The sequence below is a fragment of the Camelina sativa genome, chromosome 15 (assembly GCF_030686135.1).
Source record: "Camelina sativa cultivar CO46 ecotype springtype chromosome 15, ASM3068613v1".
In the NCBI taxonomy this organism is placed as follows: domain Eukaryota; kingdom Viridiplantae; phylum Streptophyta; class Magnoliopsida; order Brassicales; family Brassicaceae; genus Camelina; species Camelina sativa.
In genome coordinates this window covers 29,655,668-29,668,194 of record NC_141894.1, presented here as the reverse complement: position 1 = coordinate 29,668,194, position 12,527 = coordinate 29,655,668, and the positions used below count along the sequence as shown (strand labels likewise).

The window sequence follows — 12,527 nt, the reverse complement described above, 5'->3', positions numbered from 1 at the left end:
AGTAGATTTTCTGAGGCGTGGTGAGATCAATGATGATGTAGTTAAAAACTTAAACACTTTGATCAGATCTGGTTACGGTTTTGGAGACCATGTGTAGGAATATGTTGAAACTGATTATGTAGCCGAAGAAAAGAGAAAGGAGGTTATAAACAAAGATGATTATGTTGAAAAGGATAGTGAGGTAGCTCCAAATGGAAAGAAGATCCAAAGCTTAGTGATGGAGATAATCAATTTTCTGGTGTAGAGAATAGCGAGAAGAAGCAAGATGTAAATGTACAAGTGTCAGGTTTGAAGAAGAGAAAGACAAAGCACGTTGATCACAGTGTAGAGAGTAAGAAAATAAAATTGCTATATCAGCAAGCCGCAAGCACACATGGTTTTGATGAAGAAATGAAGTCATTCATTAAAGGAGTGTTTGAAACTTCTTTCAAACCTTCTAAGGAAGAAATATGCCAGAGATAGAAGAAGATGAAGGAGAATGTATCAGAAGTCACGGAATTACTATCCACTATAGCATCGACTTTGACACATGCCAATCCACCATCCGCTAAACCAAAATATGTGGTAAGTCAAAAATAAATCTGTATGCTTGTGGTATTGTATTTGGTTTCTAAAACATTATGATTCAGTTTTGTATCTATGTATTTGTATTTATATAAAATATTATAATTCAGCTTTTTCTAAAGGTGATCTCAAAACTGAATCGATTATGCAGCGTTGTTTCTATTCAAGTCATATATGTATCCAAGAAAATGACATCGAGCCCATTTTTTCACCTGAGCATCCTCTAGGTAATCTCTAATCGCATAAAAGATGTTGCAAATTTCTGCGAAATGTTTTTTCAAACTCAGCAACTCTTTACACTTTAGACGCTCTTGCAACTAAATCAGCCACACCCCTTCCCTTGTGATATGTAAAAACATTACCAATCAGGTGGTCGATGCAAATACCATGAGTAGCCAATGAATAGTTTTTTTCAATTGATTTGCCAATTGACAAATGCATATCTGATACAAAAGATAAATCTTTATCATCTCCTATAACAATCTTTAGTTGCTCAAAAACCACTCCCATGAAGAACCATTCTCAAAATCAGCAATTCCAAATGCGATTGGATACAAATTAGAGTTACCATCTACGGCTATAGCAACAAGTAGAATACCTTTGTATTTGTTCTTCAGAAATGTTCCATCAGCTACACTTTCTGAATCCCCTTGTAGAACTCTCTTATTGATTGAAAAAAAGAAACAAATAGATATTTGAATCTATCATCGCAATCAACTTCAAAAAACTTATACGTACCCGGATTCTCTTCTTGTAGCATGTACAAATATTTTGGCATTTTACTATAACTTCTCCCGGGAATTTCTCTAACTTTGTTAACTGCATACTCGCGAGACTCCCATGCCTGGGGGTAAGTTAATTCACAACCATACTCTATATGAATAATATTAATGATATCATTCGGTTTAAACCCTTCCAGTACACCCTCCTAATTCTGCATAATGAGATGTCAAATTGTTTTTGCTGAAGGTGTCCTACAAAATTTGGTTTTGTATTGTCCCCCACAAACTTGTTGATTTTGAAATACGTAGACCCCTCTAAACACTCAGCGCAAAGACTCCATTTGCAAACACCATCTATGCAGCGTATACACCACAACTTTGTATAAGATTTTGTAATCTTGTAGTCGCAGTTATACCTCATCGTAGACAATTCCATAGTTGCATGTAACACTTCTTTGCTTCTGAAATATTGACCCTTCCTTACGCTCACACCTTTCAACGTCGTTCCAACACTATCATTGAAGTTTACATTGTTTGTTTTTTTTCTAAAACATCATTATGTTTGACATCACTCACCACAAATAAAGGTAGTTTTTCACCCACTCTACCATCATCATCTCCATCACTTGAATCCCCTAGTTTTTTATACAAATCCAAATTGACTTTGCTCCCATGATCCTCAACTCCACCTTTGAATGTCATACACAAATTTTTTGTATTCTTCTTTTTATAGTATGAAATAAAATTTGTAACCTGTCTATTATTCATCATAACACAGTATGATCTGTGGGTAAAAAACTTAGCTCGATATCAACCATATTCGGTTCTATTCAATAGGCTTCTATAGCCATAATCTTCAATTTTTCATGAGTTGTAGTCAATTCCAAATACAATAATCTCCCACGTTTTTCTTCATCAATAGTAAACTCCACTCCTTTTTGTAATACAATCTCCACACACCACTCTTAATGTAGATGTGCATCGCCATCAAAAACAGTCGAAAATGAGTGAAAAGAAATAAGAGAAAACTCCTCTAGAGACAATAAACTATGACACTAATCGATTAGGGTTTATACACTTTTTATTTTTAATTTTCTCAAAACTTTTAGACTACGTTTTCTAAATTGCGTTGAACATAATCTTAACAAACAAATACGAACTTAGATAAATATTTAGTTACTTTTCTCAAAGACACTTCCTATATTTAGTGAAATCTAAAAAATTAAGAAAACATATTCTATATTTTTGTAGTATATATATACTAATTTTCTCAGAGATAGAGTAAAAGAATAAAACATATTCTAACGTTTTCAAAACATAGATTAAATCGGAGAACATATTTACTAAAAAGTTTGGAACATAGAGTAAACTGTAGAATGTATATTCTGAGTATTCGTAAAATTTTGAAATCCGAACTTCTAAAGTATTTAAAACAAAAACCTTTTCTAAAATTATTAGAACATGTACAAAATATTAGAATAGAAAATCTGGTATTTACAGAACAAAAAAAAATTGGAAGGAAACGTTTTCTAAATGTTTTAGAACAAATTTTATCTATAAAAAATATAACTTTTTTATTAAAAAATACAAACAAAATTCTTTATATTTCCTCTATAATTGTATATATAATTTTTTTTTTTAGATTTCTCTTCTTAAAACTTGTTAAATTTGGGATTTTTACCAAACACTTCCTCTTACTATTGGCCTAGATAAAAATTCGTATGAAAATATCATTGTGTAGGTGTTTATTTGATTGTTTGTAAAAAACTACTCCAATGGTTCATAGTGTTTAACAAATAGTTGCTCGATGTACATTCATTCAAAATTTCAAACACTTTACGGAACATTTTGATGCAAAAATCCTAAATTCTAGATTATGGATGATCAGACCAGTTTCAGCATTATAAAAACATAAAAATCTTAGGACCTACATATAATGAGTCTTGATTAAGAATCAAATTATAAAAATTTAATAACTAATCCCCCATTTAGAAACTTAAAATCTAACTGGGAGACTACTTATACTTGAAAAAAAAAATAACAGAAATCATAGATGAAGAAAACATGATGTATATATACCGCTTTTGATTAGTTATGTTAGGAAAATAACAAAGTTTTAAACTTTGGGTTTAGGGATTGTTTGGAAGGCTAGTATGAACATAATAAAGGTTGTGATAGGTTTGAGAGTTTTAAACTTATATGGACGTTGCACGTGTTCCACTTGCCGGAGATAGTCTATCAAAGCGTAGTTCCACTTTGATTTTTCTGATCTGATTGCCAATCAAAGTAAAAATTGGACAGTGGCAATCAGATCAGGAAACTAACATGTTCATTATTTGGACAAGGTGGCGTGAAAGTGACGCTATATGTGGGATCGTTCAGTAAGTTTCTTAATATCTTTGGTGTTATTGTTGCTTTGTTGGCTACACATTGCTTCAGCTACAAGCAAAATATGTGAGTGTTTCATAGTGCAATGGTCGAATGGTTCTTTATTATAATATCAAAAGATAATCTTATTTTTTGTGAAAACAAGGCAATTAAAAGAACGAACTCTTTTCACAAGAATAATGAGAAGATCCATGTTACATGGAAATTAAATAATTAATCATTACTGAATGAACATGAGTCTTCCTCAAAACTCGGTCAATAGTAGTTTCAATATTTGTTAGAGATACTCTGCGATATAGTCGGGAGATCATACTTACCTTGTAAAGTCTTTATATACTCTGTAATCTCCTTTGTTAATGATGAAGCAAATACGAAGCCTTTCATGGTATCAGAGCCAAATCATCGATCTCTCTGATCTTCTTCTCTTGGCTTAATCTCTTCTCTTCTCTTCTCTTTATCAATCTCTTCTCTTTCTTTCATATTTTCTCCCTTGTTCTTCTCTCAATGGCTGCTCAAGCTGAACGAGCATTTGGTGTCACCAACATCAAATCTCACATCCCTTTGATCCTTGATTTAGATGATCACAACTAAGATGCCTGGAGAGAAACTCTTTCTCACTCATTGCCTCACGTTCGATGTCTTAGGACATGTTGATGGCTCGTCTGCTCCAGCAAATGCGAATGATCAAACTTGGCTGAAACGAGATGGACTCGTTAAGCTGTGGATCTATGGAACTCTGGCTCAACCTCTCTTCAAATCCTCATTCAAAACCGGAGGTACAGCAAGAGACATTTGGCTCTGTATAGAAAATCAATTTTGTAACAACAAGGATGCGAACAATGATCTGCGAACCATGGAGATAGGTGATATGTCCATTCAAACTTATTGTCAATCCCTGAAGTCACTAGCAGATCTTCTCTCCAATCTTGATGCTCCAGCCAATGAACGCAATCTTGTGATGTACATGCTGAATGGACTCAACGAAAAGTTTGATAACATCATCAATGTTATCAAACACCATAAGCCATTTCCATCCTTTGATGATGCCAAATCCATGCTCGAAGATGAAGAAAGTCGCTTGAAGAAAGCTCACAAGACCATTGCTTCACATATGGCTCATGCCTCATCTCCTACGGCGTTGGTCACGACAAGCAACAATTCCCAGAATCAGCAGCATCAGACTCAGCAGAGGAACAACCGACCATGGCGTCGAAACAATCGCTTCAACAAGGGTCGCAACAATTCTCCGCAACAAAACAATCTCCCGCTGCAACAACAGAGACAACAGTTCCCCACTTGGGGGTCCTACTGGCCAAACCCTTACAACCTGTGGCAACAACCTCCGTTTGCACCATGGGCACAATACCCTCCAACTGTTCAGAACCGTGGTTTGCTAGGACCAGCTCCGAAACCACCTAACGCTCACAATGCAGAGGCACACACTGCTGATCTACAGCCGACTCGAGATTTTGCAGAAGCGTTCAACACCATGACACTTGCAGAACCAAACGGAGGGGATTGGTATATGGACACAGGTGCCACAGCACATTTAGCTTCTTCACCAGGTACTCTCCACTCTGTTTTTAATTTGAGCAACAGAAACTCAGTCATTGTTGGCAACGGTTCTTCCATTCCTGTTTCTCTTTATGGTCACACCTCCCTTGCTTCAAACACTCGTCCTTTTCATCTTAATAACATTCTCATTACCCCCAATATCATCAAAAACTTGATATATGTTCGAAAGTTCACAAAAGACAATGCTTGCTCAGTAGAATTTGACCCATTTGGTTTTCTTGTGAAAGATCTTCTCACTCGGACTCCCCTGCTCCGCAGTGACAGTACTGGTGATCTATATCTCTTCCAATCTCCACACAACAACACCATTTCGCACACCACTTGTCTTGCTGTTTCTCCGTCTTTATGGCATATGCGTCTCGGACATACCAATAAGGAGACGTTTAAATCTCTCCTTTCTTCCAATAAATTTCAATGTAATACGACTAGCTTACCAACATCTTGTAATGCTTGTCAACTTGGGAAACATGTTCGACTTCCTTTTCTTAAATCAAATTCTACTACTACTAGTCCATTTGAACTTATTCACTCTGATGTTTTGACCTCCCCTGTTCCAAGCATTAGTGATCTTCGATATTATGTTATCTTTCTTGATGATTTTACTCATTTTCTGTGGGTGTATCCTCTTCGAAGAAAAAGTGAAGTTTTCTCAAAATTTCTTCACTTCACTACCTATGTCAAAACTCAATTCAACACATCCATCAAATCTTTTCAATGTGACAATGGTGGTGAATACTCCAATGACTTGTTCACTCGTCACTTTGATACTAATGGGATTGTGGTTCGTTTCTCATGTCCTTACACTTCCCAGCAAAATGGCAAGTCCGAAAGGATGATAAGAACTATTAACAACACTATTCGCACCCTTCTCTTTCAAGCTCAGCTCTCACCATCTTTCTGGGCTGAGGCTCTGCATACGGCTTGTCACTTACTAAACATCTTGCCCAGCTCTTCAATCAACTTTAAAACCCCTTTCTCTACCTTGTTCAAGCGGGAACCTACATATGACCATCTATGTATATTTGGTTGTTTATGTTACCCAAACTTGAACAACTCCACAAAACACAAACTCTCTCCTCGATCAACCCCTTGTATTTTCCTTGGATACCCGCTGCAGCATCATGGTTATAGATGCCTTGATATCAAGACAAACAAAATAATAATTTCAAGTCATGTTATATTCGATGAATCCACATTTCCAGCAGCTATAACAGAGGCTCAAACTCACTCCAAGTATGATTTTTTAAATCATGTAGATGAGCCCTCATCAATGTTCAAGGAACTACTTCAAACAAACAGTCTTCCTCAAACATCACCAACACCACAACCCCTAGTTCTTGCTACTGCTCCGATCACAACTGATCCATTGGTCTCTGTTCCGGTTCAGCATGCTCCATGCCACCCGATGGCCACTCGTAGTAAAACAGGAACTAGAAAGCCTAAAACACATCTTTCTCTTGTTACAACTTTACATGTTTCGCCTCTTCCAAAATCCCACAAACAAGCTCTTTCTGATCCGAACTGGAACCTAGCAGTGGTTGATGAGTATGAGGCTCAAATTAAGAATAAGACCTGGAATCTGGTACCACCACCTAGAGATGCTAATATTGTTAATTTTATGTGGCTATTCAAGCATAAACATGATGCAGAGGGGAACCTAGCCAGGTACAAAGCTCGCTTGGTTGCAAATGGCAAAACACAGGAAGAAGGGGTCAATTACTTCGAAACATTTGCACCGGTTGTTAAACCTGCAACAATACGATCAGTCCTTCATGTTGCTGTCGCAAGAAACTGGAGCACAAAGCAGCTAGATGTTAAAAATGCCTTTCTACATGGTGATCTAGAAGAGACAATCTATATGCATCAGCCCCCAGGATTTGTGGACAGACAACATCCTCATTATGTATGCAAGCTCAACAAGGCTATATATGGGCTCAAGCAAGCTCCAAGGGCATGGAATGCAAGATTTAAAGGTTTTGTCTCAAAACTAGGCTTCACCATGAGTAAGAGTGATAACTCGTTGTTTGTGTACAAATGTGGAACAGATATGGCTTACCTTCTACTATACGTTGATGATATCATTCTGACTACCTCTCGACAAGGTTTGATCGATGACATCACACTGTCGCTTAAGAGGGAATTTCCAATTACAGATGGAGGCCGCTTGAGTTATTTTCTGGGTGTAAAGGCAGAGCATAACAACGCTGGAATATTGCTTTCTCAGGCTCATTACACTAAGGAGATCATATCAAAAGCAAGGATGCAGGGCTGTAATCCGATAGCTACACCAGTTGATGTCAATTCCAAGCTCGCAGGCGAATGTGGTGACAAAATTCAAAATCCTAAAGAGTATCGGAGTTTAGCTGGAGCTTTGCAGTATCTAACATTTACAAGACCTGATATCACTTATGCAGTGTAGCAGGTGTGCTTGTATATGCATGATCCAAGGGTACCACATCTTCAAGCTTTGAAACGCATAATACGTTATCTTCAGGGAACAAAACGTCACGGCCTGCAGTTGTTTAAGGGAAATCTGGGATCACTTACTGCATATACAGACTCGGATTGGGCAGGGTGCTCTGATACAAGACGCTCAACATCCGGATACTGTGTCTACCTTGGCGAGAACTTAATCTCCTGGTCCTCCAAATGCCAACAAACAGTGTCTCGCTCAAGTGCAGAATCAGAGTACAAAGGTGTAGCAAATGTAGTGGCTGAGACATGTTGGATAAGAAATCTCCTTCTGGAAATGCATATACCAATACGGACAGCAACTCTTGTTTACTGTGACAATGTAAGTGATGTATATCTATCCAACAATCCGGTTCAACATTAGAGAACTAAACATATAGAGATCGACCTCCATTTTGCCCGTGAGAAGGTCGCACTTGGTCAGGTGAAGGTTCTTCATGTCCCATCTTCTCTGCAGTTTGCTGACATTTTTACAAAAGGACTACCGAAAACACTCTTTAACGAGTTCAGGTCCAGTTTAACCGTTCGGTGTCCCAACGATTCAACTACGGGAGGATGAACGAACATGAGTCTTCCTCAAAACTTGGTCAATAGTAGTTTCAATATTTGTTAGAGATACTCTGCGATATAGTCGGGAGATCATACTAACCTTGTAAAGTCTTTCTATACTCTGTAATCTCCTTTGTTAATGATGAAGCAAATACGAAGCCTTTCAATTACATGATAGTTTTCCGATTGGTCAACTACCGTGGCTCTCTATCTTAGCCACGGTAATGTCTTTTATTCGTTATTTTCCAGATCATTTGAGCCTTCTCAAAGAATAACTGGATAGTTATAAATCATTATACATAAAGCAAAAAAAAATAGCTCAAACTGTACTCAGGGTTAAACTTAAGTTATGAAACATAAACCAAATCATTTATAGACTAAAAACACTGATTCTCATTTCGAATTATAGATTGTACATCAAAGGTTACTAGCTCTTATATCAACTTAAACTCTGGCGGTCAATATTGTTAAACTTTCATCTGGTCATTAATGCCAATTTTTTGGTGAATGTTTCAGTAAATTCTCTAATGGTTTACAACTTACAAGTAGTAAATAATAAAACCAAACCAAATCCTATAATAACTCAACTCAATCCCGGTTGGTTTATTAAAACCGCCAAACTGACGTGGCAACGAGAGGTCTTTCGTGCCAGCAAAGCAATAACTCTCCCTGTCGTTTAGCCACGTGGAACCCTCTGACTTGCGCTTTCTCCACTAAACACTCAGCTTGGAAATCAACGAACTGGCTCAACGGAACCATCCTCATCCCTGCCGCACAGAACGCTTCTCGCCACGTCATCATCTCCTCTCCTCTCTTATCCGCAGCCGCTTCGACCGCAGACGCGATTTTAGGTCGCAACACAAACGCTTCAATAATCTTCTTCACCAAATCACCACCACCACCTGCAACTGCGGCGTCGAGAGATTCAAACACCGTCGTGTAGAACTCTAAACCGCTAACGAACTCTCTCTGAAACGATCCAGCTCCTCTTGAGATTCCCGTCCATCCTTCGCTATCGACGAAGACGACGACCTCCGGTGAAACTCGCCGTAAATCATTAACGAAACCGGAGATTCCGTTTAAACGACGGAAGATCACCGGAGATATCAAAACGACGGTCCTCTCTCCTTCGACGAACCTAATCGATTTGAAAGATAACACCTCAAACGTACGCATCAGAACGAACTCGATTTGAAATCGAATCTCCAGATCCGCGGCGAACTGAGCTAAGTTCTCTTTAACGAGACGCGTCTCGACGGCGTAATCCTCCGTAACAACCGCCGTCACTCTTAAAAACCTGATCCCGTTAACTGATTTCTCGGCGATCTCTCTCATAAGCGACGCGTATTGACCACCGAATCCGATTTCGAAATCAACGACGTGAGCGAACGGCGGCGAAGAAGAAGAAGATGATTGATGTTGTTGTTGTTGCCAGGTTAACGAATCGAGGATCGCTTGATTCGCCGTGAAATGAGAGAAGAGAGGGATCGGAGATACACCGGAGAATTCTTTGATTGCTCTGATCTTTTGAACGATATCGGACCAGGAAGATAACCGGTTTTGATTCCGGTTTGTTCCGGTTATTAGAGAACCGAGAGCTTCCTTGAAGTAAAACGCTGCTCTCTCTAACGGCCTTCCCGTCGGAGACCTCAGACGTTGGTTGAGCCGTGATAATATCACCTGAGCGAGTTGTAACTCGTCCGAGTCAACACAATTCACAACTCGGATGAGATCTTCTACGAAATCGAGTCCTCCTCCACCTTCGTTGTTGAATCCGTAACCGTGACCAGGAAACTCAGGCGGATGAAGCTGATCGGGAAAGATAGGAAGCAGTGGAGGATCGACGGCGGTGGCGGCGAAGTGAGGAGAAGATGGGAAATTAGGCTTGAGGTTATCGTCATCTAAATCTAATTCTTTCATGATTGAATCCCAATCCATAGAACGCATCACATGATCATCATCATCTAACGGGAATTGATCGGAGACAAGGAGTGGTTTCTCCTCCGCGGTGGATGGGCTTGGGCTTCTACGGAGGTCGAGCACCGAAGTTGGTTCGTTAAAGCAAACGAGGTTTGAGTTACTGGTTGTGTCTGATGAAGCAGGGACTCTCATGTTTGAGGAAGAAGAAGGGTTTGTGAAAGTGGGAGGTTTTGAATTGTAATTGTTGTATTTTTATATCAGTGTAATGGTACTGTGGATATTTAAAAAATATTCTTTATTTATTTTTTTTGCTTTTTTTTTGTAAGTTGTATTGTATCACTCTCTTATTAATTTTAATCAAGAGATGTTCGACCTGCCTTCACTATGTTAATTTCTGAAAAAGACAAATTTTTAAAAGGGTAATGAAAAAGGGTTGTCAAAAAACAAGGAAAAAATAAATAAAAAAGGTTGTGTACAATATATATATATATATATATATATATATATATATATATATATATTTTATTTCATGAAGCTAAATCAGGAAAATAAAAGAATAAAGTTTTTGTGAACCATAATATTGTAAAACTATTTGACCAAAGAAAATCATAGTTTCAATACACCCCTCTAGTAGTTATCAAAATCGTATTGTGGTTGTACCTTGTTACTTGTTAAAACCTAGCTAGCAAGTAGCCACCAATTCAGTGTAATATTTGTTAGATGATCGCTATTGCATATCTATCCCACATGATAACTCTAGTTCGAACAAACAAACAAGTGTACATGTTGTCTTAGCACAATTGCACTACATGCAAATTCTTCACTCTTAATTCATATCAAACACTTAAGGCCAAATTGGAGAACAGAGTCATTTTTGGGAATCATTCTGGTATATAGTTCTACGCGTTACAGCAAAATATCATATAGTTGTTTCCCATAACTTTTTATCAGCCATCTAAACCAAACCAAAGCACAATATCATAATTGTTTCCCATAACTTTTCATCAGCCGTCTGTCTCTAAACCAAGCCATTTTACATGTGATCATATTTTTTAAAAAATGCATTAATCAAATGATCTAATATTGCCAGTCTATGACTATGAGTATTTTCTTTCAATTGATCTTCATAATTTCCACGTTAGATTTAGAATTTGGAGAAGTTTATTATTAGATTAGGGATGTACTTACAATTGAGTTTACATGCACCGACAACCCTCTTATGTCACTAAATAAATTGAGTTTATCATATATTCATAACCAACTTTAATCAAGGCTAATTCAACTCAATTGTTACAGCAAAATATCATATAGTTGTTTCCCATAACTTTTTATCAGCCATCTAAACCAAACCAAACCAAAGCACAATATCATAATTGTTTCCCATAACTTTTCATCAGCCGTCTGTCTCTAAACCAAGCCATTTTACATGTGATCATATTTTTTAAGAAATGCATTAATCAAATGATCTAAGAAATGCACTAATCAAATGATCTAATACTTTTTTTTGCTATGAGTATTTTCTTTCAATTGATCTTCATAATTTCCACGTTAGATTTAGAATTTGGAGAAGTTTATTATTAGATTAGGGATGTACTTACAATTGAGTTTACATGCACCGACAACCCTCTTATGTCACTAAATAAATTGAGTTTATCATATATTCATAACCAACTTTAGTCAAGGCTAAACAGTTTCCCAACATTCTGAAAAGCGTAAAATTTGAAAAATTAAATTTTGTATATCCATATCATAGTAATTTATTTTTACATTTTTACACACGTATCAATAAATTATTTATTTATAATTTTTTTTGTAATACAAACATGATTTACTATCTACTTTAACAAAATTCCATTAATAGTAAAACAAAATGCAAAATACGAAATGATCAGAAAATATTTCAAATCAATAAATTTAGCATAAAAACTGAGAATCGAAAAACTTTTTTTCCTAAAACATCAATTATTTGATACAAAGGAATATTGGTAACATATATTATTTAATTAAAATGAAATTTAAGGGAAACCTAGTCGTTTCCCTCTCCAAATAATAATATGGATAAAGTTCTTGATGCCTTTAAATTATGATCTGAAAATCCTTGAAACTATTTATTCCATAAGTGAGATTTTCACAAACTTTGTTTGTTGCTCAAAAGAGCACGCAAAATCTAGCATCTTATTTTCTTTTGATTATTATCTTTTTAATCAATCAAGCTGCTCCACATTAATTTTCCTGTGATTATTGTTTTTCTGAAACCATCTGTCCTATTCCTAATTAACTAAAACAGATAGCAAAATTTACATTAATCATTTCTTTGTATAAGAAACTCTGAAAGTA

At 36.8% G+C, this 12,527-nt stretch overlaps 1 protein-coding gene across 1 annotated transcript; it reads right to left on the bottom strand.

Moving 5' to 3' along the window:
* Positions 1 to 8,579: 8,579 nt before the first annotated feature.
* On the bottom strand, positions 8,580 to 10,650 carry LOC104747699 (scarecrow-like protein 15). The gene has a single exon (XM_010469380.3). It carries the CDS (start codon positions 10,380 to 10,382, stop codon positions 8,877 to 8,879), a length of 1,506 nt encoding a protein of 501 aa, XP_010467682.1. The 5' UTR covers positions 10,383 to 10,650; the 3' UTR covers positions 8,580 to 8,876.
* Positions 10,651 to 12,527: the final 1,877 nt, after the last annotated feature.

Coding starts and splice junctions, on each gene's coding strand:
- LOC104747699 (XM_010469380.3), bottom strand. CDS start 10,382: ATGAGAGTCCCTGCTTCATCAGACACAACCAGTAACTCAAACCTCGTT.